The sequence below is a fragment of the Eutrigla gurnardus genome, assembly GCF_963514095.1.
Source record: "Eutrigla gurnardus genome assembly, chromosome: 8".
NCBI lineage: Eukaryota > Metazoa > Chordata > Actinopteri > Perciformes > Triglidae > Eutrigla > Eutrigla gurnardus.
In genome coordinates, this window is record NC_139922.1 from 16,289,996 (window position 1) to 16,316,110 (window position 26,115).

At 43.1% G+C, this 26,115-nt stretch overlaps 1 protein-coding gene across 12 annotated transcripts in view; it reads left to right on the forward strand.

Annotated features, from left to right (window-relative positions):
- kazna (kazrin, periplakin interacting protein a) overlaps positions 1–26,115 on the forward strand; it is a 161,924-nt gene that overhangs the window by 62,835 nt on the left and 72,974 nt on the right. Inside the window, exon 1 of one of the 12 annotated variants that reach the window (XM_084014625.1) lies at positions 18,318–18,535. The exons of the other annotated variants lie outside the window; for them this stretch is intronic. Within the exon in view, the coding sequence (XP_083870751.1) occupies positions 18,358–18,535 (178 nt within the window). The 5' untranslated portion in view covers positions 18,318–18,357. Of the gene's footprint in view, positions 1–18,317; positions 18,536–26,115 lie in introns of those variants that run through there. 12 annotated transcript variants of the gene reach the window in all.

Consider the following 26,115-nt stretch of genomic DNA (forward strand, 5'->3'; position numbering starts at 1 on the left):
ATAGTCCTCCTCAGGTTTCGTGTTTATAGTACGTTTTATGGACATTTATTTGACAGAGTTACCCAGCAGATGGTAACTCATCAAAGCAGTCCCGAAAAAGTGCAACAAAAATTGGAAACGCCACAATTGCCTTCGGGAGAACTCCACTTAGCTCCTCTGCTGGCGTCGACTGCAGTAACTTTCCTCATGAATCCTAAGTTTAGAAGGAATCACCACCCACGCGAGGTCGTATTTCAAATGGAACGACCCGTGTCGCGATAATTAATAAGGCTGAAACCCGAACATGTGGTTGAAGGTAGTAATTACTTGCCTGTAAAGCACGTTAATTATGAGTGATGTTAGTCTGTAACCATATGCTTAAAGGTCATTCATTCATTTACATGCACATGTAGTCATCAAGTGAGTGAGACAACCTTGTGAATTAGATTAATTACAATGTAGTATGACGTTAATACATCATGTGCTGCCTCGTGTGTGTTCACCATATTCTGGGTGTGTATGTCTTCAGCTATCAACACACTATCAGTGACTTTGTGTGACATTACAATTCTAATATTAATTAAATTACAGAGCCATATTGTTTATTCCCTGCCTGAATAGACAATTTGATGCCCTTCGTAGCATTTTGGTAGGTCAGGTCTGCGGTGCCTATTTGATGTTTGGGTTGGTCACTGTATGCATTAATGAGTTTGGGTGTCTCTTGGGTATGTAAATCAGTTATGCAACTGTCCTTCAGCCTACCTTTCCTGAAAACTGATGCTAACAGCACTCTCACACGCGGTGGCAGATGGTGCGAGCGAGCGTGCGCCGTAATCGGTGACATTGCACCTATTCGGCAGCCGTGAAGTGCAAATGCTGAGCTGGGTCATGCAAAACTGTGGAGGTGGAGGGCGGGAAAGAGGTGAGGAGGAAAAAAAAGTGCTTTAGTGAAGCATAAATTGTACTTCACCACCAGAAAGACGTTTTCAGAGAGGGTCTGGAATATTCTGTCAGCTCCGTGACGGTGACAGTCCTCTGGAATGGATTGTGCACCGTGTAGATAGACTACTGTGAGCACTGATTATAACTCTCATTCATTTGATGGAAAGCTTCATTAATGGTTGATGGTGGGTGGTGGGCGCCATTGTTTTTACACTGCATCCACTAAGACCCCCCCCCCCCCCCTTCCCATTAGTCTCTAGATGGCTTTCGTTTTATATGTTTGCCAAGAGGCCCAGCTCACACATATTGGAACAAACCTCTTCCCTGAGAAAAATGCTGGAGAGAGAATGATTGGGAACTGTGTCGTCGCCAGTGACCCCGTGATCATGAAGGAAATGAAATGAGAAATTAGAGCAGCTGGATCTATGCGAGTCAATACGGCAATTACATTGAATGGGACTCCGGTGTGGAAATCTGCACAGTGGAAGCTGATAAGTCCGCTCCGTTGCCCCGGAGAATGGCTCGTAACAGCCTGTGATAGGAGATGAGGAAAAATGTGTGCTCGTCAGTGTGGTTTGTCAATGATGCGATGTGACCGGGGCTGGGGAGGACGGGGGTCCTCCGCGGGGCTTTCCTGAGATTTTGTCAGCAATTATTCACAATGAGGCGCAGTCAGACGATCGACAGTGGCAGCAGAAATGATGACATGTCATTTCCTCTGTTCCCCACACATTTCTGGAAGTGGTATATTGAAATTACTAGAGTGTTACCTATTTCAGTTCTCTGTCCTCTGATCGTTACGGCGCGCTGCAGCCGCGTGTGGAGCCGTTGTGATTCATCCTGTTGATTTCTCCACAGGTCTCATCGTAAAGTGTTTAGAGACTATTTTATTGTCAGGAAAGAAAGTTTACTATGCATTACATGTAAATGTAAACATTCATTAACAACATTTCAGTGCGGCGCAATGTTCATGTTCTTCTACTTCTACAACTAGGGTGTTATTTTTAGATCTTAGCTGGGAGGTGCATGGGGCATGCAACCCAAGATGATAAGGGTATTTTGGGTATAGGTATAGCCGAATAGAGTTACCGCATAGCTCTGCAGAGGCATTGCCCTGCCTCGGAGCATTTTTCACACATACATGTCGGTGCTGGGTTCGGGTTTCTCCTTGCACCCATCCCACTGCAACCGTTTAGGAGCTGACAAACAAGAGTGGGATGTTGGCTCAGTGATTCTGTAAAGCCTGTACTCGTGTGTCAAACGGCTTCCACCGGCTCACAGGGGACCAGTTTGGGAGCTGCAAGGGTGTTTTCAAAATGTTGTGATACCTTGCCTTGAAATTGCTAAATCGCTCGTGGAAAAACGGTACAGGATGTTTGGGCGTAACCAATGACGCTCAGTGTTTAAAGACAAGGATGAGTGGGAGTGAAGGGGTACTCAAGTACAGCATCCACTTACGTTGCTATTCAAGTAGTAAACACTCCCTTTCAACTCCCACGGTTTGTAATATGCTGCTTGGAACGATGCCCTGGAATCTCGATGATGCATTTGAGTCTTGATACTAGACTAGAGGAATGCCGATAACAGTTTCCTTCCTCTGCTGATGCTTTTTCTGTAGTGATCCGGCCGACTATAGGATGGCTCTGGCTTTAAATGTCCCGTCATTGTTGTGTTGAAAGCTTACAAAGAGCTTTTGGGATCGGAGTTGTCTGGCAGTAGTTTCTCATCTATACTTGAGGCCAGATGATTGTCAGTATTTTGACAGCATCGCTCTTCCTTTGACTGTGATCACATTGGACACCTGTGTTGAAATCAGATGTGCAGTTGTGATAGATGGGCGCAGACCCATTACATCACCATTGTTATTGCTACACAACGCATTTGCTAGCTGAGTTAAATTAACTGTCTACAAAATGATGCACTATTGACTATAAAGGGGATTGTATAGTGAGTTTCACCAAAATGATGGTGCCGGTATTTATTATGGATGGTGCACCAGCCACCGTTCATCTGGCACATTTTTATTGTGCGACGTAATTAACGGGGCAAGAACTAAGCAGTGGGTGAGAGTGAGTGAGTGATTTTTGACACAACATAGTGATTGCTTTTGTTATTTTTGATTGAAGTGGAAACATGATGTTGCGTGACTAAGAAAGGATTGTCTTTACTGTTATACCAGATTTTCTTTTGATCTATTCCATATTATCTTACCTCTCAATTTCTCTTTTAATGATCACGTCAACACCATACACAGACCAATGCTGTTGTTAATGCTGTTTGTTCAAGTCCATTAGTTAGGCCTGGCTGTTGTGAATATGTGTTATCATTCAGCCTGCAGTTGTCCATCTATCAGCATGCAGGCTGTCCAGCCAGCTGGTGCCTGCTGTGTTGGAGAGGCAGATTGGGCAAGCCTGGATGTCACAGTGGGGGCCGGCGGGCCCAGCCGTCAGGTACCGTAATGCCCACTGGCCCAGACGGAGCCGCCTCATGGCAGTGTGATGGGGACGGAGGGAAAGGAAGCCATGTGAATGCCAACCCTGACAAATTGGATAAAGCCCCTGGTGGATAGTAAGGGCAGTGCCAGTGTGAGGCTGAGGACTGGCATAGTGGGTGGTGTGGGCAGAGAGTGGGAGGGGTGGTGGTGGTTTGTGGAGAACAGATGTGTGTGCCATCACAACCCTGGCATCTTGCTGAAGGAGAGGAAGCATTACTTATGTAAATGGAGATAAACAGACTGAGTATGAGAGAGAGAGAGAGAGAGAGGACCTGCCCTTCGTTAACAAGGCCAAAAAAATATTGCCTGTGCGGGGCTATTTCCACACGTACACAATGTCTGTCTGGGGATACTCTTTATCCTCTACATCATTAGTTATTTCACGTGTCATAAACCATTTTTTTTGCCTTTCTGCTCCTGTTACCTAGAATGAAGAATGACTTGAAAGTCATATTTTATCTGCTGATGCATTTGTGCTTTGGAAAATGTCCAGAGGCTTTGTTGCCGCGTCAGGTTAGCTGCAGCGTTTTTTCCATCGCAGAAACAACATAATAGCACTTCAAAGGTCCAGAGTGTTTTCTTTCTGTATGAATTAATGAACGGGTAAGTCTTGATTGATGAAAGAAAAACCTCCCCATGTTTATATATGTATAATGCAAAACAGCGCCTCCTGTGCAAGAGCTTGTCCCCAGTGAGAATGACAATGATTATGTTAGATAACTTCATAGCTAACATGCAGAGTTAGTGAAAATGTAACCTCATGAGTTTAGCTTAATGCTTTTTTCAAATTGTCAGGCAGCTGCCACCATGGCAGATGTTAAGCAATATCTTTTAGAGTAATTACCAAGTTAATAAATAGTCAGGGGTTAGGGTTTCATGATATATTCCATATTTCTACTGTCTGGTACCACAAGCGGCCATTAGAAATGTGCAGTGACCTGCCACAGTGGCAGCTGAGGCGCAATACAGTTTAATTTTACACCCTGCGATGACGACTCTCAAATTTGTGCTTTGTTCGTGAAATGAACCCACGACAGTCGTTAATACCAGACAATCAAGAATTAAAGTTCTCTTATTGTAGCAGTAAAAAAAGATGGCTAACAGCCAATTGAATTGCAGGTGTGCATTGCATCATTACATGAGACCTCCATTTGCAAGCTGAAGTGGAATTTCTCATTTACACTTAACTGAAGCAATTCCACATTCCTCGCAGTTGGTTTCACCTCAGACAAGTGGGAATTAACTCAAATGTTTCTCCTGAATTGCACGACTAACCTTTTCTTGGTTAGTTAGCTCACACAGCGAGGCCCCAGGTGAGGTAAACCAGGTCTCCCCTCTTCCCGTGTCTTGGCTTCTCATTTGCTTTAGTTCCCCGACGTGTCCAGATATTTAGCCTGCTAGATATCTGGAATGTGTCTGTGAGACACCAGGAGACTATCGGCACGCGTCTTTAGACAGTTCACACATGGTGCTCAAGAAACGACGTGGAGTTGCTATCTGAGGATTTTGCCCAGGAGCTCCAAAAACGGTCTGTGAGTGGGAAATCAGCTCTTAAGGTGTGTAGTGTGAACTAAATGTGAAATACTTAATGATCAGTCCTGTCATTGCCTTTTATTTTATCAATCAAAATAAAACTGCAATGACCAAGTCCATAGTTGACTGTCGTGCAGCTTTCAGTATGAAATGAACACATTCACCAGTCGATAATGATTTTAGATGATATGATGAAAGTAATCTGCAGTCTCTCTCTGCAGTTGATGATATGAACTGCTGATCCGAGGCAGCGTATGGCGATGCCTGCAATGTGAATGGCCTCTAAGCCTCAACTAGCAAGGGTGTAAGTTTCGTGTCGATGCATCATTGAGCCCACATGACCCTTAACTGGACCACATGACCTCCAAGCAGAGGATGTGATGTCGTCGTCATTAGACAGTGTTCAATACATCACCATGTCTGTTTAAGGTCCATTGAATCTTTATCAGGATGAAGCTAGGCAGATGTCCAATCAATAGGCAGGGGGAAAGGAGCAGAAGAGTCCCAACTATGTTCCTTTTGCCAGTAGTGACCCAAGGAAAGACCCCAACCTTCTCTTTTCACATTGCATCCTCCATCCTCCCCTTCGGCTCTGTCAGTCAAGAAGTCGTCATTCATCTCTCTCAAGCATAGGGCTTTGTATTTATTTCCCATCCTAACAAGGAGAGTTCATCCAGAGTTCAAAAGGAAGTAGAGAGGGAGGGCGAGATTCTTGCATCCCCCTGTGTCAGTTACTCCCAACCTTTTGGATCTTACTCCTCTGGTTAGAAGAGTTTAACTGTAACAGTTGGATTATTCATTTTGTATTATTGGTGATTGGATTATTAATGAATCACTCTCTGACCTCATCCCTTTCGATTTGAATTCAGACAGCATGTTCAGCCTGTTACTGTGTACAACTGCACGGATGTGAGCAAATCACCCAAATAAGCAAGTGAAGCACAGTGTTCCCATTGGAACAAGTCGCAACCCATTGTACATCTTTGTCTATTACTGGAGGGACAGTGGCGGGGAAATCTCAGCATGTTTCATGTGCTGCAATTTCAGGAACGCCAGTGCACTCCATCTCTTTAAAAGGAACATCATGCCGTTCCTTGAAAGAAAGCTGGGAAAAAACTCTCAGGGAAGGTGTTCTACTTATCAGGTGCCTTCAATAACCAGCCTTCAATAACCAAAGGCTACAACTAGGGTTAGAAACAATTGTACCTCTTTGCTAAGCTGGAAAAGATAAACAGTTAGAAACACAAGGTACTGGAACTTTGTGTAATTATCAGGTACAATTTTCAACTACTTGTACTTTACTTGAGTATTTTTATGTCATGCGTCTTTATACTACCTCATTGCACTTCAGGGGGAAATATTGTATTTTCACTGCAATTATTAATTATGTAATAACTTTAGGCGCTTTCCAAAATTATCTCCATGCACCCAAAGGGACTTTCCACATCATTGACTTTTCCCAAAATGTCCTGATTAACTCCTGGTTGATTTGGGCGATTTGCTCACATCAGTGGAGCCATGCATCTGAATCGAAATTAGCTTCACCAGGGGCTTCAAATAAAAAAGATCTTCAAAACTGCATGACTTTGCTGACTTGGGCTTCATTATGTGATCTCAATTTAATTTTCAGCTTTTAAGTCATAGGTTGATAACTACATAAAAGTGAAGTAATATCTTTGCTTTTTAAGATTTAGGACAAATATAATGCATGGATGAAATTACCTATATTGGGATGAGTGGCCTCAGGCTGTCTGAGTGGCAAGCGCGTAAAATTTCAGAGGGCACCTGCATGCGGTAGGGAACCAGGTGGGTCACAATCCACAGAAGGTTATTTGAGCGTGTAACACATAACCAAGTGACAGCCTATGTGGCATCGTGTTTTCTCAATGTTAAGGGCACCCCTTCAGGGCACTTCATCATGTTTCCTGCACTGCTAGGGCACCCTTGAGGGCACTCTGAGGTTTTTATCAACCTAGAAGCCCATGAGGGCAATTCTGCTGTGGTTTGTTATAACATGGGGCCACCAAGGGGGGACAGTCACCCCCTCTGAGTCCACCGCTGATCGGGAAAGAAGATTTTAGCCATATTGCCCAGCCCTCCATGAACCTGGTGGCTAAATTTGCATTCTCTCTCTTTCTCACACACACACACACACACACACACACACACACACACACACACACACACACACACACACACACACACACACACAAGGGTTATTTTGCTCTGCAGTGAGTGATCCATGTGCGTGAGTGATCCATGCTCCGTGTAGACAGAAATGATTTCTGGTACAGGCCATAAAGCACAATGCTACCGCTTTTTACTATCAGAATCTACAAGGCCATTACCTTGAAAGGAAGTTGATGCCACTGTTGAACAGATTCATGGATAATATAATGGACAAAAAATGACTCTACTCCACGATAACATATTGGGGCTTTTACTTCAGAGACTGTATCTCTACAGTGCCAGCTTCATACTGTTGTATGTGTGTATAATGTATAGTAATCTTGCTTCAGCCAAACACTTGATTTTGTTAAAGAAACGCTCCAGTAACCATCATATCACGTTTCACTTCTACTGTACTGTACGGTTGGGCGATATTGAAATTCCCCTACTGATGGTATTGCATTAAAAAAATAATGATTTATGAAATTATCTTCCAAAAAAAAGCTTCAGTCGCACGTAGATACAAATACCTAAAATGCATATGTAGAAAAACCAATGCCAATATGGTCACAATTAGGCGTGAGTATTGGCGATACTTTGGTTACGATACGTATCACGATATCATGATTTTGCGATATAAATAAAGATGACACAAATACCTGTATATGTACATCAGATGATATTGATTAGAGGACAAATTGCGTCAAAACTATTTCATTCAAAACAGCCTCTCCATTTTATTAATTCCCATGAAATTCACTGGAATAAATATTGAAAATAAAATGAAAATGGATAAAGTACTACATTCACAATACATCTAAACATGAAACTTTTTTTTTTAAATCGATCTTTAGAGTTGAAAAATCAATATTGTATTGGGCAGCAAAGTATCGCGATATATTGCCATATCGATATTTTGACCCACCCCTAGTCACGATGTATAGGCTGTAAGCATTTATTTTACACAAGGGCATGCTGAGATCAATAAACCAGATGAATCAAACTGGTAGTAACTACCCTCGTACAGTCTCACTAGCGTTGACTGTCAGGTTACACAAGCACTGATGATTGAGGGTTGGAGTTTCTTGTGGCTGCTCTTTGTTGACGGAGTTGTGTATTCTGTTAGAAGGTGAGTTTTAAGATGGGAGCGAGGTTTTTGTGGTATTTCCATCTTTGTAGCATACATAGCATACACATCAATTTGTTCCTTCGCTGGCTCTCTTTTTTCTTTGGTTTAAAACCAAAGAATAGACAAAAAGGAGCATTTGCATTATTTTTGCTACTGAAGGAGGCAATATTTCCTGCTGGAGTTAGGGCCATAAATGCATTTCACTGACATTAATATTATGACAATAATACAGAAACAATGCTTGTCCACTAGCTTCCACCTGGTCTTCTCCCTTCTCCTGTCATACACAAACAGCGAGAGAGGCTCTGCTGTATCCTTGTCACCTTTGTCTAAAAGTCCAAATATACTGAAAAAAAATCAGAATTAAAATTAATTGTTTTTAATTAACATATTTGTTGGCGATTAGCCACCTGTATTAACAGGGCGGCCAAGCAGAAATCTTAACAGCACCATAAATTATTATTCATATAACCAAAATAACAAATTCAGACCAATGTAAGCATGCTGTTGAATATTGCTCTCTTACCGTGGCTGTGTAAGAACATAATGTGATGATAATCTGATCATACCGCCAAAGCCTCCTGTGCTAACTGAAGAAGTTATGACATTTTGTGAGGAAGCAATGCATTCGTTCCGCCTACACACAAACAAGCAGTCAATGACAGTTTAGCTTTTGGTTTCATAAATTGGGCTCTGCTCGATTGGATACCAGGCACCTCAGAGTGAGAAGAAACTCGCTATGAAGATAAAAATAGTAAGAAAGTAATCAGCTGGAAAGACTGCACTTATGGAATATCCTGAATATATTTATAAAACAGTGCTTGGATCCATTCTAAAAGTGTATGTGCCCACAAAAGTCGCCAAATGCTGATGCTCGCACACCTGCATGCAATGTTCCCCCTGTTAATCACAGTCCACCTGGAGCACGTGGATCAGCCTTTATATCCCGCCTGCTGTACCCACATTCAAATACCTCATGAATATGGATGCATGTAAATGGGCCAGCTGATCAATGGTTCTATATGGTAAATCATGGAAACAACCGTCACGCAGCATTATGCACGAGTGTCACCGCAGTGTTTATGTCTACAGCGATCACACTGCTTCACACTTTGCTATAATGATGGTGTCAATCAGTGGTATCCACCACCCTTGGGTGTCATTTGAAGACAATTTATTCAAGTATTGGTACGGTGAACTGGACATGCGTTATGTTTCGGACTGATAATGAGGAGATCTGGAGTGTAACGACTGTGTGAGAGCTGTCATTGGCTTTGTTTGTAGACTCTTGATCCATATGTGCCGATGGTGAAGATGGAGGAAGCAGAGATCTGTCACTTTATGAGTTAGTAACTGCAGTAAATAAGTCTCTAATGCCTTCAGGGATGTTCTTTTCTCAAAAGTGCCCATTGCATTCCTAATCACTGTAAGAATGGTAGTGTTTCTGTTATAAAGAGTAGCTTCAGACTGGACAGTGTCATGCTGATGCCATGCACCCTTATCTATCTTTGGATCCCTCCTATTACGTCTTGTTACTGTAAGAATATCCCTGAGATTAATGTCTGCTTATATTCCACTTTAAATCTTTCAGATCACCAAACATCATCTTGGCTTCCGTTCCAAAATCCATAATCGGCCCGCTGAGGCAAACTTCATTTGGATGCTCCCGAATCCACTCATACGTTGCCAAAACCTTCAACCTTTAAAATGTCCTATAACTCTGCAGCTTGTAATGCGACCATTGCTTTATCCTTTGCATATCTGAATCGAGTGGGTGATTGGATGGAATGATGGATGGATGGATGGCTAGGTGGCCCTCGGTGGAGGGTGAAGCGGCTTGTGAGCAGGAATAAAGTCAATCGTCAACCCCCCCCCCCACAACATTGACTTACGTTTGGCTCAGCACTCCGATATTGCTCTGCTTCTTCAGGGTGTCAGAGACTTATTCTCAGGCTTATAGCCCCACAGCGTGATGCCAAAGTGTATCATTGATTCATTGATCGTCAGCCTTGCTATTCAGTACTGCTGTTGCACACTGGTGTCATTGTCAATGTGGTTTAGATCGAGTGTATTTACAGATGGTTAAATTATTGTGACAAATCAATCTCAGAAGTAGCTTTCACAGGAGACATCAACGTTTTTTAAGTTACCCTCCCTGGCGATGGGAAATGTTCTAGTTCAGTATTTATGAGCATGTAGCATTCATTCCTTCTTTATTACATGGCCAGTCGGGAGTGAAGGACACATAACTCTTCTAAGACTTTGCTGGTTGAGTGTTTCCCCCTCAGAAACTTCCATATCTAGACCTGGTCAGAGCAGAATAATGTTGTGCTCACAAAAAGACTAGTAACTTAAATTTAGTATATCTGCATAGATTGTATTTCTAAGTTGGAGTAAGTTAAGTTATTGAAGAACATTTTATCTTCCTCAAATGAAGGTATTGAACTTTTCTTTTTAGCGAGACTCAGCACTATTAATGGAAACTCAGCCCTGGCTGGGATCACTGACTCAGTGTGGCTCAAGATGTAGGATTCAAATGGGGCTATCTTAATACAATCCTCTCTGACAAATTGAAGTATCAATGTAATATTACTGCCTGAAGGAAAGATTTAACATGAGTGTGGTTGGATAAATCTCCTCTAATGTATAGTCAGCTTTGAATGTCAATGTTTTTGAGTGTTGTCCCTGCTGGTCAAAGATGTGGAGCTGCTTCGTGGAAGGAAGGTAAATAAACGACCCCATGGCTATGAAAAAGGGAAACAGTACAGACACGACATCCAGTTTTCCTCTCTTGACGCTGTGACATAAACCTTTGTTGCTGTTCTGCTCCTCTCGTGTTATTACTTGAGGATGGTTTTACAACAACAGTTTAGTGCTGCTGATACATTACCAGATTACTGTATATATCTGGAATAAAGACCTCGGCCCTTGAAGCCACTGCCCCTATTAAGATAATTTACAATTAATTTAGATGATAAGTATATTGTAGCAAACCTCATCGCCACATAAAACAAGCTAACCTTGTCAACGCCTTGAACTCTCAGCTCAAAGCTTTGTGCTCTTTCTAGGCCGGGGAGGGCTTTGCCTTGCTGCCCTGGATCAGAGTGTTTGCTTGAGGATTAAAGTCACTTTCTTAGCGTTTGCCTCCAATCCAGCTCCACGGTTATCACAGCCACATGATCACACTATCAAAGCCCACGCCTCAGCATAAGTCTGCACCAGCACTTTGAAGATGTTAACAGCTCCGCGGAAAAAAAAAAACCGACGGCCCCCACCATCTCGCATTAAAAGCTCGACTGTGTCTTCTCGCTGTAGGTGTGCCCGATGGTCCCGGCGTACGCGGAGGCTCGGTGACCGTGTCTATGTAGATGGGAGATAAGAGCGCGAGGCGGCAGCGCTCGCTGAGGGCGCTGAGAGGAGAATTGCTAGTTTTTCTCCGCTCATTACGATTCTGCTGAGGCCGCGGAGCGAGGCCCGAGATGAGAAGAACTGATGAGAGGAGAGGCGGCGGAGGGCCAAAAATAGATCAAAACCAAACTGTGAGTCCAGAGTACTGGTGGGCATGAGTGAGGGAAGGAATGTTGGTCCTCTAAGGCTGGACACGCTAAATGGAGCTGTCCAAGCAGATTGCAGATAGAGAGGTGCCCAGGAGAATCATTGCATTGCGAATGAGCTAGCTCGCTGGCTAATGATGGGAAGTATTTAGGAAGGCTGATAACAGTAAGAAGGGGGTCTTGGTTTTGATTGGGAAGGAAGAAGATTATAGAAACCCTCAAGCATTTCTACGCTCTCCCTCTTCTTTCACTCCATCTCTTCCCTCCCCGTTATCTCCCTTCAGTTTTTCCTGTTCTGACTGTGATTAGTGGAGAGATAAGGGGCTCATGATTCTTCTATTTTCTGCTCCATTAGTCTGACTCACTTAGCTTGCAGTCGGTCTGAGGCAGTGGCCGAGAGTCTGTCTGTCCTCTCCCCTTCATCGGGGCCTCTCTCTCTCTCCTCAGCCTTTACTGACTCACTTTGCTCACTCTATATCTGATGCGCCTCAATAGCGAGCTTTATTTTGCAGAAGTTAAGCTTTACAGCTTCTGGTGCGTTTATGATGTGTTATATTTTAAGAGAAGTGTGAGAGATATAAGCCATCAGCAGGTGTTATGTACATCCCCGGATTCCGGATGTGCCCGAAACACAAAAGCACCATCCGTTTTTCTGCCGTTTTGATTTATTTTGAGCATTCTAGTGTGAGCTTGTACATTCATTATCCAAATAAAAGAATTATTTGCTTCTTAAAAATGGGACCCCTCAGTTCAGTGGCCCATTCATCCCTCTTCTGTCCGACCCTCATCTCCAAACAGACCGTTAGCAGCGCGCTGGCGGTTCTGGAGCTCTGTGGATGGACGACATTTAAGGAACGGCGCCTTCAGTCATTCCTCTTCTTCATCCTCTCGTCGGTTAACCTTTCTCTCTCTCCCTGTTTTCCTCCCTCTACATTCTCATTTCTCACTTCCCTCCTCTCATTTGTAGTCCTTTCCTCCGGTCCTTCTGTGACTTGCAGTTTCATTCAGTCAGTATTTTATTTTTATTTTGCTCCCTACACTGGTTCTGCCTCTCTGTTTGCCTCTCTCTCTCACTTTTGTATGTCTGTGGTTCCATGAGTGGAATGGAAGCAAATAGAGCGAGGCAGCGAGGTAGAACCCACTGCCTCGTCTGGTAATGAATGAGCCCGGAAAGTTCCCGGTCAAAGGTGCACCGTCTCCATGGAGACTGAGGTAACGTTGTTGGTCCTGCCTGGTGTCTTTGAAGGCCCCGGCTAGAATAAACAATGCCAAGGTCACCGCTCCGAGGAGTCTGTTCCAGCATCTGCGACCACAAAGACACACCGCGGTCTTTGAGGACGTGGTCGTGCTTCGTGGCAGCTTTGCTTTTTTTCCCCCCATCGTCTTTTTCGTCTGGTACCTTTCCATTAGAATCGCTAGGCCACCCTCACCGTGAGTTACCACCCAACTCACTTGCCAGCCGTGTGTTTAATTTTTTAACTAGTTCCAGAGTGAACTTTCCAAACCTCTTTATATCCCAGGCACAGACGACTCGCTCTCCCATCTCTGTGCAGCCTCAGCCCGAGATATTTAATGTGAACTTGTTTGTGTGTTCCTTTTGTTGGATTTAGCTTTAAGGTTCCTATTTAATCATAATTTATTTTAGCGCTGTGATGTTTTTTGTGGTATTGAATGCCCTCTTTGTCCTTTCCACAGCCTGCTGTTCTCTCTTCTTTGCTACCCCCCCCCCCCCCCACCCCCACCCCTGCGGGCTACCTTTATTTATTGTTCAATTTAATTATTAATGTTCTTAATTCTAGACGAGGGAACAAAGCTGCTGTGTCTTTTTATGTATGCCTTTGAGCTCTGAGTCATTCACTCTCTTGCTACCACCAATGCTACTGCGGAGTCACAAGTCATTACTACTTGGCTAATTACATTCAGAGACACCTGCCCACACACAAAGCACAGACGGGTGGTTCAGTCACATTTCATTATCAAGGCTGCCTCTATCGTACTGTGAGCTCCGTGTAAACTTTAGGTCACATTTGAAATGGGTGCGCGTGGGAAATACCCCAACCCAGTGGTCATCGTAGCTTAGCTGCAACCAGTGTATTTCCACTACAGTGCCAACTAAACAGGAATAAACAAGCCGTGTAACTGGTAAACCCGCTCAATAACATTGTAACATAACCCTGGGGAAGCCAGGTCTTCGGTGTCAATGTCCTGTTCTGTATGCCCACCATAGACCATGACCTCCTCCCTGAGACTTGTATCACAAGAAATGTACCACTTCTTTGACAGGCATCAGTGAACACCGTGAACATAAGGCAGCAATGTTTCCTATTTGGCAAGAAATATTATTGGAATATGAATATAATTTGTAGGAGACAGGATAACACTTTAGTATATGCAAATCAAGCCGCACATTTTCAATTTTCAAATATAGTCAACGCTATGGCGTTTAAACAAAGGTTATATGTATTCTAGTGGTAATAAATGCCTGTATGACTTTAAACCTGCGTGGGGTTATCAGCTGCAGTAAATATCTCTGGGGAAAAAAGGAAACAAAATCCTTAAGCCTACTTCATCAACATTTTATCAGAGGCTGATAATAAATATGAGGTACCAAATTCCAAAACATAATCCGGGCTATAGGGATAATTTAGTCACTGTCTCATCCATTCTCTAAAGGTCGGACAAACTGTTAAGTCTTGCTGATGTTTTTTCCCGCTCCCTAACACTGTTATTTTGGACTAGTGTGATGAGACTGACACACATTGTTCACAAGCTGTGCGACTGCAGCTTTTAGTAACGTTTGTGACGCGGCAGGCTTGTAACTGTGCAGGTGTTTGACATCCTGCCCTCTGACACCTTGTTTGTGTTTAAATTGTGCAGCTCACACGCCAGCGTCCGACGGCCTCCCAGATGCTACGGGGCATATTTCTAGTGGTTAATTGGGGCTGAGGGCAAACCCAATACAGATGGTATTTGCACTGTGAGATGAAGAGGATTTTCTTGGGTTTACTGCAATCTGCAGTGCAGCTAACGGTGAAGAGGAGAGACGAGGAGACCGGAAATTGGAAAAGAGAAATAGGGGGAGATGGGAGGCTGAAAAAGAAAGTGACATTCAGTGAAGAGATTGAGGCCAAAGATGCACAGAGAGGGGCAAACAGAGGGAAATACAGAGGAAATATATCACAAAAATCAGACACAGGAAGCTCCTCTTAGCTCTCTCCCCTCCTACATAATCATTCTTTGTTTACATGTTATTGTGCACTTTTAAATCTGGCGATCTTGGGCTAATATAGTGTTGATGGATCAAATACAATTTCACATACAAACCAGCCGCGGATGGACACCCCAGACAAAATCTTCTTCCCCTTTAAATCCTGGCTCATTCTATTAACACTGATAGTCTCATGGAAACTCATTCAACTTCCTAATGTGCAAAGTTAACTTGATGAACAGCGAGCAATAATGCATCTGCACCCTCCATCAGTCACCATTACAACTGAGAGCCGGCCATTGCATCTCAATATAGTATTATTAGCAGCAGAGGTTTCTCTCAAGAAGATGAATCCGAATACTAATACGGACAAGAATCCTCGGTGTCAGTCTGAAAATGAACAGCTCCTCCACTGTAAACCTTCTGAATCATCATCAACGATGAGTGTTTACTTGTACTGATGAGTGGATCTGAACTAAACAGACGGCAGCTGTAGATACTGGAACAGTCAACTCCCAGTCACTGACATGTTTTCTGTTTAGTGCATTGGAGTGGATATATCATCCATAAAATCAACAAGGATTTGGTCATTATGATAATTCATTAACGTACAAAACATACGATTAATATGCTTCTTCAAAGCCTCATCGTCAGTACAGTGATTTAAATCACACTTCATTCAAACCTGACAGAAACAACTTTGTTCCAACGATCATTCAAATAAGCGACATTTGCTGTAATTTCATTTTGTGCTCCGTCCAGATGTTACATATCACTCTAGTCATTCCAATCCGGGTCAAACTCATTATATTATTATGTCAAAGGTTACCAGAATGATACACAGTCTAGGACGTCCATTTAATTTGTTCATTATGGCGTCCAAAATCTTTCCACAATCGTCTCTCTGCTTAAATTCCTGACTGCTCTGACTCAGAGATGTCATGGTGATCATCTCACTGCCTAACTTAAAATAACATTCACTTAACAACCATTACAACAATGTAAAAAAAGAAAAGAAAATAACATCTTTCTGTTTACTAACCTTGCTTTCCATTTGTAACACCAGCCTTGGCACACCAGGAAAAAAAAAACAACAGAAAGCATACTATAATTTTGGTGGAAAAAGTGTGTGAGAGTAAAATCTGCGGGCATTCAGATTTATTTCTCTCAGTGACACAGAAATTAATACTGTCCCCCGTGACTCACACATGCAGCCCACACAGCATCTCACTACGTCATACATCTTCCTTCTATTCTCTCTTTCCCCATCGACGGCTAAGATGAATGCATGTCATAAACACACATGAACTTTGACCCCTGTGTTTCCCCCATCCAAGTGAGCAACATGGTGTTTGGATCAAGGACACTTTGACATACACACAGTAGGAGCTGGGAATCGAACTGCCATCCTTGTGGTTAAAGGACGAGCGGTGCTTCCCACTGATCTTCAGCCGCCAGTGAAGGTGGTGGACTGTGAACGCTCTCTGTGAGCAGGGAAAAGCTATTAAATGTGGCAATGATCCGGAGGAAAGTCCAGAGACATGTTGAGACAAAACACCCGTTTGTGGTGGTCGGGTGCTGTGAGGGGAAAACAATCGCCGTGAAGGAGTGCCGTATCTGAAATAAGTCTGTGAACCGCTGGTGGAGAACATTTTGATTATATTGTGTCTTTTGCTTTGCTCTAAAATGGGATCATGACCATGCTGGTTCGTTGTTTTCTGTTCTTTAAATAGCTTTTAATTAATTTGGATTGCGTTGGAACGCTAGAATATAATATGTGTAAACTATATGATATGAAACCTTGTACACAATTACTGTATATCACTGGTATGGGGAATATCTATTTCCTTCTTTTTAGCATTTAAAATACAACAATTACATACAGCTCATCCGTGCATTTCTCTAGAAAGGTAACTTGCACACATGAAAAAAATCCATGTATCTAACTGGATGACCATTAATAATGTCTGGATAGTTTATTGACCTTTTTAGAGCCATTGTTTAGGAAATAATCAATAATTTCCGCAGCGCTCTGAGGTTACTATTCAAGAGGGTGATATAGGCCTCGAGACCCATTCTCTGTTTTATTTCCTTTTTTAATTTCTTTATCAATTTGCTCTTCATCTCATCTGGAAAATCTATTAATGTATGTGTAACATTATTTCTGGACATTTTTTGGTGTATAGTACTGTGTGTGTAACATAATTGTGTCATATTACAATAAATTCAGCTTTACGCCTCACAGCAGCACAGTTCTCGCCTCCGAGCAGGAAGACTATAGGCCCAGTTTTCTCCTTTTGCAAACATGATGGATCACGAAAAAATAGGCCAGTGTCAAGAAAAACAAAAAACAGCATTTAAGCTCCTACTGCCCACAACTCTTTTGTGTCATTTGTGGCATAAATCTCAGTGGAGGCATACAGTGCTTCCTCTAAGAGAGGGGTGTCGGGGGCTATTTGTTTCACTTCACGGGGGAGTTCATTGTCGGTGGGTGGGGGAGATTTCACCTTGTCTTCATGGAAGGTTTTAGAGCCTGATGAAATAGTTGGGAGAGCAGGAAGGATGAACGCATTGATGTGTGATTGGCTTGTGGGATATGTATTTTTTTTTTTTTTTTAAACTGTCACATTGTATTTTACATTGCTTATATTTAGGGAATTTCATTTACTTTCAGAAATGTTCCAAGTGAGCATTTTGGGGTGAAAAACGAATTTCTTGACATTGCACTAAGCCGTTCTGCCACTCTCAGTGTTGTCTGTCTGCCCTATTTCTCCCCAAATCACCATGCCAACAAATAATAATTTGAGGAACAGGTGTATGGAATGAAGTTAGGGGAGGAGGGACAGGTTTGGAAATACATTACCACTAATATTGCACCATTCGCAGGTGATTCTAACCTTTTTAATCAAGCATCAGCGCACACATTTTAGAGACAATAATTTGCAGAATTGGAAGCGGGGTAGGGATGGAGTCGGCGTCATTGACTAGAGGATTCATTAGAGCCTTTCTGTGATGTGACATCTCCAAATATGCTCCGGATGGCCTCCGCTTAGAGCACAATGCTTGTCCCTGTGAGTGCTACATTTGTCCCCTGTGTGTGTGTGTGTGTGTGTGTGTGTGTGTGTGTGTGTGTGTGTGTGTGTGTGTGTGTGTGTGTGTGTGTGTGTGTGTGTGTGTGTGTGTGTGTGTGTGTGTGTGTCCCTTGATCAGGGCGTGTCTTCAGATGTTCATCAGGGGGCCAATGAGAGGATGCCTGGAATGGAGACGCACACACACAAACACAGCCGGGCACACGGACTCACTCACACACAGATTAACGGGGGTAAGCTGTGCCGCTCATCTGGGATAAATGCGGTCAGTGAGGGGAACAGCTGAGCAAACGGCTCTGGCAAGAGGCAGAGAGCCGAGTGAAGAGGGAGAGAGGGAAGCGGGGATGACAAACTATTCATCCCGGCACAGCGTTGGCGACCGGCTGCCACGTTGGATATGCATCAGCCCTGAACGGGGAAGAATGGGGACCAGCGGAGGTAATGACTTGCGGACACACGCCTTGAGACTACATTCAGCTGCCAATGTGTTTTTGTGTTTTTCTTTCCGAGGGCAAACTGCAATGGGAATAGGCCAAATGAATTCACTGTGCCCTGGAAGAAAAGGAATTATTGCAGATGCCTGAGAAAGCTTTTCTTTTAGAATTACAATCCGGCACAGGTGCAGGTCAATTTAATGGGAATCAATGGTTTTCCCTGAAGAGGCTGGTAGCAATCGAACTTAGAATTAAAGTGATCCAGTAGAAGTTTAATGCTGTTAAATCTAAAAAAAAAATGCTGAGTAAGATTTTGCTCTTGAACATAAAATTCTACACTTTCAGACCTTCTATTTTGGACAAAATTTCTTGTTTGAAAGGAAATGCTTTTGTGGTGCACCAGATGTGGAACAGCGGTGAGTCAGAAGCAGAGGTATTATGTTGGGACATGCACACTTGTTGTACAGTACATTATGAGGCCAGATGGCCTAAAGCTGATAGTCAGTTATGAACCAATGAAACTGATGTCATTAGGATAGATAACAGTGATCTGCCACATTAATCCTCCACTACTTTGTCCAGATGAAAGGGAAATACCGTTAACTTAATTGGCTTAGTTGCAGCTCGATGCCAAGCTGTGGGTTTAGATTCTGCACAGTCGTAAGTACTTGAATGCAGGAGTGTTAATATTGAATGATTGAATAAGGTGCTTTTCAGTTCTCTGCCTGTCAATCCCATTCATGTGAACCTTTCACCTCAGGAATGCCTTGAGGGAGTTTCTTCAAATGCAGCAGAAACATCCACTTGGACTCAAGGATGAAGTGGCTGTTGTAGGAAATCGCTTTGACCCTTACGAAACACGTTTTTGGCCATAACACAAGAATTCAATCGCTAATCAAGACAAAATTTCACTCGTATCTAAATGGATCATTTGTGTTTCTTCACATCACTTGCATTAGACGTACCTCGTTGAACCCAATTGTTTCTTCAGTCATGGCGTAAAGATCCCCTTTTGTGCTCTGTGAATTTCACTGAGCTGTATTCACTGTGGATAGCAAGCCACACGTCGGCTGGTTTTTCTACGGTATGAAACCAAAACAAACCATTTTTTTGTGATTAAATTTGTAAAAAGTCCAAAGTCCTGGTTTGTTAGCTCTGTCTGCAAGACGATAAGCAAATAACTTTAAAAATGCTTGTTTTTCTGAATGGAGTTTGGATCGATCAGACGTAGGCTACCGTAAATCCTCTAATATTGGCCTGTATTCTATTAGCGGCCGGGTCTCTAACATTGGCTGGTCTCGCTGTCGGCGGAGGTAAATAAAGGCCGAGACTATTATTAGAACCAACGTTTTTCTGGCCTCAAAATTATGCTTGTGATAGTAACATGCAAGTACCACAGGGGTGCAATGTTTGCTAACAAATTCAAGCCATAGCTACGGCAGGGCTCTCAAGTTTTTAACTTAGTTCAGTGTGAGATTCTGGCACATGTCAACAGGCAGCGTTATTTGAACGTTTCCCATTCATTGTCTATGTTAGAAGCCGTGCAATGCCTTCGCGTCGAGGGCGAGTTTCGAGAGACGGGGCACCGCCTCCTGGAAGGTCTCGAAAATCTCCTAAACTGACCGTTGTCGATCTAAAATAAAGACAGATTCAGCAACTGCATAGCTTATTTATTTCATAAAATGTTTTCAGAAACACATTTCGGTGAAGTATTGTCGTAAAATAAGAGAAAGTTTCCAAACGAGCCGCCATGTTGGTCGGTTTGAAATCCGGGAGCAGACAGGCCACCAGTGAAAGCGTTTGTCCAATCGGGTGCAGCCATGAAGTGTGCTCGTGATTGTATTAGGGATGTCCCGATCCGATATTTGGATCGGATCGGCCGCCGATATTAGCAAAAAATGCATATCGATATCGGATCGGCCTGCACGGGAAAATCCCGATCCGGACTCCCGATCCAGTTTTTTTTTTCAAAACTCCGGTCCTTGTTTTCCAGCGCACCGATGTAGTTAATCCATTCCATTTTCTTTCTGTTTTTCCCCAAAATCCGGTCCGCGTTTTCCAGCACACCTAGCACACACCTCGCGACCTGTCCAGCATCCACTAAACAACAACAAGATGGACTTGTGTGCATGTCCAGTGTTTCCCCTACCATTGTACAGGCCATGAAATCAATATGCCAAAAATAAGCCACCTATCAATTCATTCATAAATCAATAAACATTTACATTAGGAGCGCCTCCGCGCAGCACAGTAGACTTGCTCCGCAAGACGCGCAGCCACAACAATCCTCGCCGCGCGCTCCCGCTACGTTCTTCTTCGTGTACTTTACGCGCTTGATGTTGTTCTGATGCCGCTCTGCCTCGTTAAACCACCACGATGTCGCTTTCTACTTTGAAAACACGGAGTTGACACTGTATTTTGATAAGCTGTTGCACTCTTCAGACTCGTGGTGTGAGCGGAACCGGACCAGTACCGGGACCGGTACCGGAACCGGACCGGCTTCCGCGCTGCCTGCTCGCACAGATCCGCTCGTGCGCACATGCGCTGATGCAGGTCGAGTGTTGTTGATAAATATATGCACTCCTTCAAAACAGCATCAAGCCATATTGTGTGTAGTATTAGGACGTGATGACGTGTGTAAGGGCTAAAGCCCGTTTGGGCTGGAGCAGTGTGAATGCAAAGCAAGGGACCCCCTGTGGGGGGAGGATTGTTTTTGATAAGCTGTGGAACTCTGAGTTAACCTATTTCTACCTGAATTTCTATGAACTATTAGGCTGTTGAGTAAACCTATAACTTATATTTTACTTGATAAAATAAGACAATATATGCACTCATATGTCGTTATAGTGTTTTACAGTATCTGTAGCTATTAATGTGATGCTCATAATTTTCCAGCCATATTTTTCCAGCCCCTAATTTTGGATAATTTCCATCAACCGGCATTTTTAATCTTTAATACATGCCTGGATCGGCCGGTATCGGTATCGGCCGATACTAAAAGCTACAATATCGGTATCGGATCGGAAGTGCAAAAAGCTGGATCGGGACATCCCTAGATTGTATGAAGGAGAGCGCCGTTCAAATAGACAGAAAAACTTGTTTTTATTTATTCTACTGATAGTCTGTTTTGCTCAAATAGAAATAGAGGCCTGTCTCTAATCCTGACCTCCTTCCAATAAAGGCCTGGGCCGCGATGCGCTTGAGTAAATAAAAGCCCGGGCCTATATTAGAGGATTTACGACACTGTAGCTGCTCCATAGACACTTATAATATGTCGTCTAGGCATAAATATGGAAGCAACCTTGTTGTTATAGACGGTCTCTGGTCTCTTAATGTGAGGTTCTATCGTAGAGCTCTGGGAGACCACAGACCGCTACAATAAGTTTTGTCCCCATTTCTGATTCAGTGATGACAGGAGAATTGATTTTCTATCGGGTCACAGAGACCAGAAAATGTTTCGCTCAAGTTGAAATATTTCAACTCACACGAATGACGTGTATGCAATAGCGCCGTGTGAAAAATTCACATCGCAATTCTCGTGAACACACCTTAATAGGATAAAATGATGAAGTGATGACATTTTAGATCCAAAAGGTCAACGTTTTCTGCAAAAACACTTTACATGCCATCATTGAATGTCATGAGTGAGGAACAGGAGGAGAGATTGGGACCATATTTCACATTTGGTTGGATATTGAATTGGTGACACTAATCTCAGGTGCCCACTTTGACTTTGTGGTGATTATACAGATCTTCTGCTCGGCCAGATGGAAGATGTTCGCGTTACATAGACATCCACATTCAACGTTTGTATGAGATATGAGGACTAATGTATCAGTTACACTCTTTTCAAAGCCACTGTAGTGCCAAAGGCGTTAACCTATCCCTCATCTAACCACGCACACCAGTCAAAGCTAATAGGCAAGGCTCAGTGCAATTTAGGTTCCAAATTGAATTGTGGCATTCACTTTAAAATCACTTTTCGTCTGAGGCTTTCAGGGGTTGTCATCCTCTCGACCCATTTTCTTGCCCAACTTAATTTACTCACACTGAAACTTTCTTTCAGTGTCGCTACAGGCTTTAGGAATTACCAAGCGAAAAATTAACTGTGGTCCCGCGGCCTCATTTTGGCACATTGACATTTCAGGAACGGAATTGTTGACGCTGAAAATGCTGTGCGAAAAAACTGCATGGTAAAAAAACAACCACTTTGTCTAAGGAATACAAGTATCTTTAGGATCCTAGCATTAAAACACCTCAAAAGGAATATCTACTTGGACGTCTGGAGACCTCATGTTCACTTTTCTCTCCTTAACTTTTGACATGTAAAGGGTTTGTTTTGTCTGGTTCTCTGCAAGTTCCCTTTCATATCCAAAAGAATCTGACATAAAAACAAAGTTAAGATTTGAGAAAAGGCTGTTGCAGGAAGACACGGCACACAGTCACAGTCTATTAGGCGAGACACTTTGAAACGGCTCTAGAGAAACTTGTTGGTAGCTGCTGGTTTTCTGTTTCTGCACTGGGTCACTTGCAGTTTGCTGTGAGCCATTTGGCTTGTGTGATTTTAGAGTTTGGTTCAGGATTTAGTTATATATTATTTATATACTGGCAACGCGGCTCTGCATCCTCCTTAAACTCACATCTAAAATGTGAATTCTTGTTGTGCTTGTTTGTGCTGGGATGTGGCTTCAGAGGAAGAGTAGCACTGATCTTTTATCTTTGTTGTTTGACATTTGTAACCTGTGTAATGTAAACCAGGTGTCTTTTACTGCATTCTGACTGAAGAGCTGCCTAGACTCGCAGCGATAACGGCATCACATCGTGAAATGTGAACGTTTGAATAAAACGCCTGAAAGCTCCGTCTTGTTTTACTACGTTAACGTCACTGGATAATATGCAAAATGAGGACTGTGAATTATAATCTGCATAATATCAAAGGTCCTGAACAGTTTGTTTGCAGATCAAGTGGGGCTGGATTTGATGGGTACAGATGACTGTTCATGGGATTTGTCTTCCTAGTGTGTGTACATACTGTACATGTAAGTGTGTATGTGTGTAGTAACACCAGACAGCCCCGGATCCTCTTCCTGTGGCAGCAGCAGTCTTTTTGTTTCCTGCTGTCACTTCGCCAGATTAAGGGAGCAGTTGACGGCGCTTATCCAAATTCCCACAGCTTCCCGTCTGTTTTCCATTCATGTTCCATGTGTGAACCTCCTGCCAGTGTCTCGGGAGGTTCTCCCAGTTAGACTAAGGTTACATTAAATCAATCCCCATGTCCGTATGATTAGACCTTAACCAATTGTTAATTATCCAGAGCGTGAGGGAGTTGATGAAAGCAATGGGCAATAAGAGAGTGGCAGGGGGATAGGGGCAATTTGATAGTGGTGTGGTAGAGAGTGGTGTGTTATACAGCTGTGGTTATGTACATTCTCTCAACCAACCTCATCAAATGTAAGAATCTTCAGCTTTTTTTTCTGTGTTGTATTAATATCAATCTAATTCCTTGGGTTTTGGACTTCGGTAGTGACGCTGGTTTTCTGTCCCCGTCTTACTGCTCTCATGACTTTGAGAGTCTGCCAGAGACTTCCGTCTGCTCAACAAGCATTGTGCTTAAGGTCAAACAATACAACAGTAATGTCATACCAAGAGCAAATTATGTAAAAGGAGTTTTAGCTCCGGTGTCCGAGCTTTCCTTCTGTTCCTCAGCCCTGAAAATGGCTTTGTCAGGCTATTTTAGCCGAGGCTTCAAAGATTACATTTCCTTAGATTTGCTATTCTGGGAGTAAAATGGCCTTTGCGGTGTAACCGGCTTCTGATGGGAAATGCTCCTGAAGGGAGAGACGGCCCTGGGTCACTGTGACTTTTGGGCCAGCAGAGATGCAAGTGTATCCGGCTGTTTAGTGTTCAAAAACGGGATGGACGAATATACATCCACGCACAAGCATCCACTGGCTCTCTTCTTTTCATGCTGTTTAATCTGGTCTACGCATGTGGAGATTGACAGATGAACTGTTCATGTCCTAAACTTTGGTCGCGTTCTTGGTAGACAGCTTAATCTACCCACACTCAGCTTTTCAACATAATCTCAAGAACCTCCTTTAATCCGTGGATGCAGGCTTTCACTATAAGCCTCTGCCACACTTTGCATGTGTGTTTGTGTGTGTTTCGTGCACGTTCGTCCCGCGTCGGTCCTGCTCCAGCGCATTTGCTGACTTGACTTTTTCACACCACTTTGGCAACAGTAATGAGTATGTGGGGCCGGTTGTGACAGGCCTCCCATCAGCCCCATGCATTATTTAGGTAATGTTCAGGTGGCAGATGCTTGAGTGTTTGCACTGAGACCGAGGTCCCAGTGGGCAAGGCTGCCCTCCCTGAATAAGACCAGTGATGTTTCTCTTCGCCGGTCAGTGAGCTCTCTGTGGTTTTTCCGGGGATCCTCCCACTAGTTAATGTGGCCTCCCAGGGGCTTTTGTTTGAAAGCTTGCAATCACCCACAGTTTTAAGGGCTAATATCTGGGCTCTGAGTGCAGAAATACACCATCACATTTACATGATCAAAAAAAATAAACCCAAATCAGACCAGTCACAGCAGGACGCCAACGCAGTTCAAAAATGTAATTTCCATTTCAAGGAATAGTAAGTCGTTTGCACAGCGTCGTTTTGGCTCTATATTTAAACATTACTTTATATAGGCATATAAAACATTTTTACTGCTGTTAATATTGACAAAAAAACAGCCTCTTTCAGCCAATGGTCCTCCTGTCTCACCCCCCTACAGCTTTACAAAGATGAAGATGTTAAACATTCCATATACAGAGTACATTTGTTTTATTAAAATCATTCGTCTTTGGGGGTTTTATTTTCAACATTTGCAATCCGATTCTGTCTGTTTTATGATGAATGGAATATCTTTACCCTACCTTTTGTTCGGACAGCAAAGACGCTTTATTGTGCCAAATTGTGTTGGACAATTGCCGAAGCACTGGTTGTAGCCTTATTTGTATTTGCAGTGTTTTGCCCTATAATGAATCTCTGTCCACTGAAGCAGTGTGAGGTAGATGGTTCAGGTCAAATCAGGTCAAGTAATTAAGGACCTGAGGTATCAATCTAGCCCCTCTCATTATGGCGTTGCATAAGTAAGCTAAATCATTTGGCCCTAATTTTCATACATTATCCATGTAGCAAAAAACACGAGGTGTCTGTCCAACGCTCCTCCAGCTGAGCCCCGAGCTTTGAAACCAACGATGCTAATTGCAGTCATTAGCTCAGCTTTTGGGAAGAAATGTCTCAGATGTTGTCGGGAAATATGCATGTATAGTGACACAGTCTGTTGTATTAGCGTCATCCGAAGCTAACTGGAGCACCACCGAGTACTGGGTGGTGGAATTGGGAGATGTTAATTAGACTATTGGATGGAGCTTGTAGCCTCCTGAGCATTGCCTTTGTGCTCTGCCCTTTTCTGTTTACAAAGCCAACCTAATGCTTATGTCAGTATGAATGTCTGAATGTGTGTGTGAGCGCGTGTCTCTGTTTGTATATATGCACAAGACACTCTGGGGGGCGAGCTAATGAGGCAGACATTTG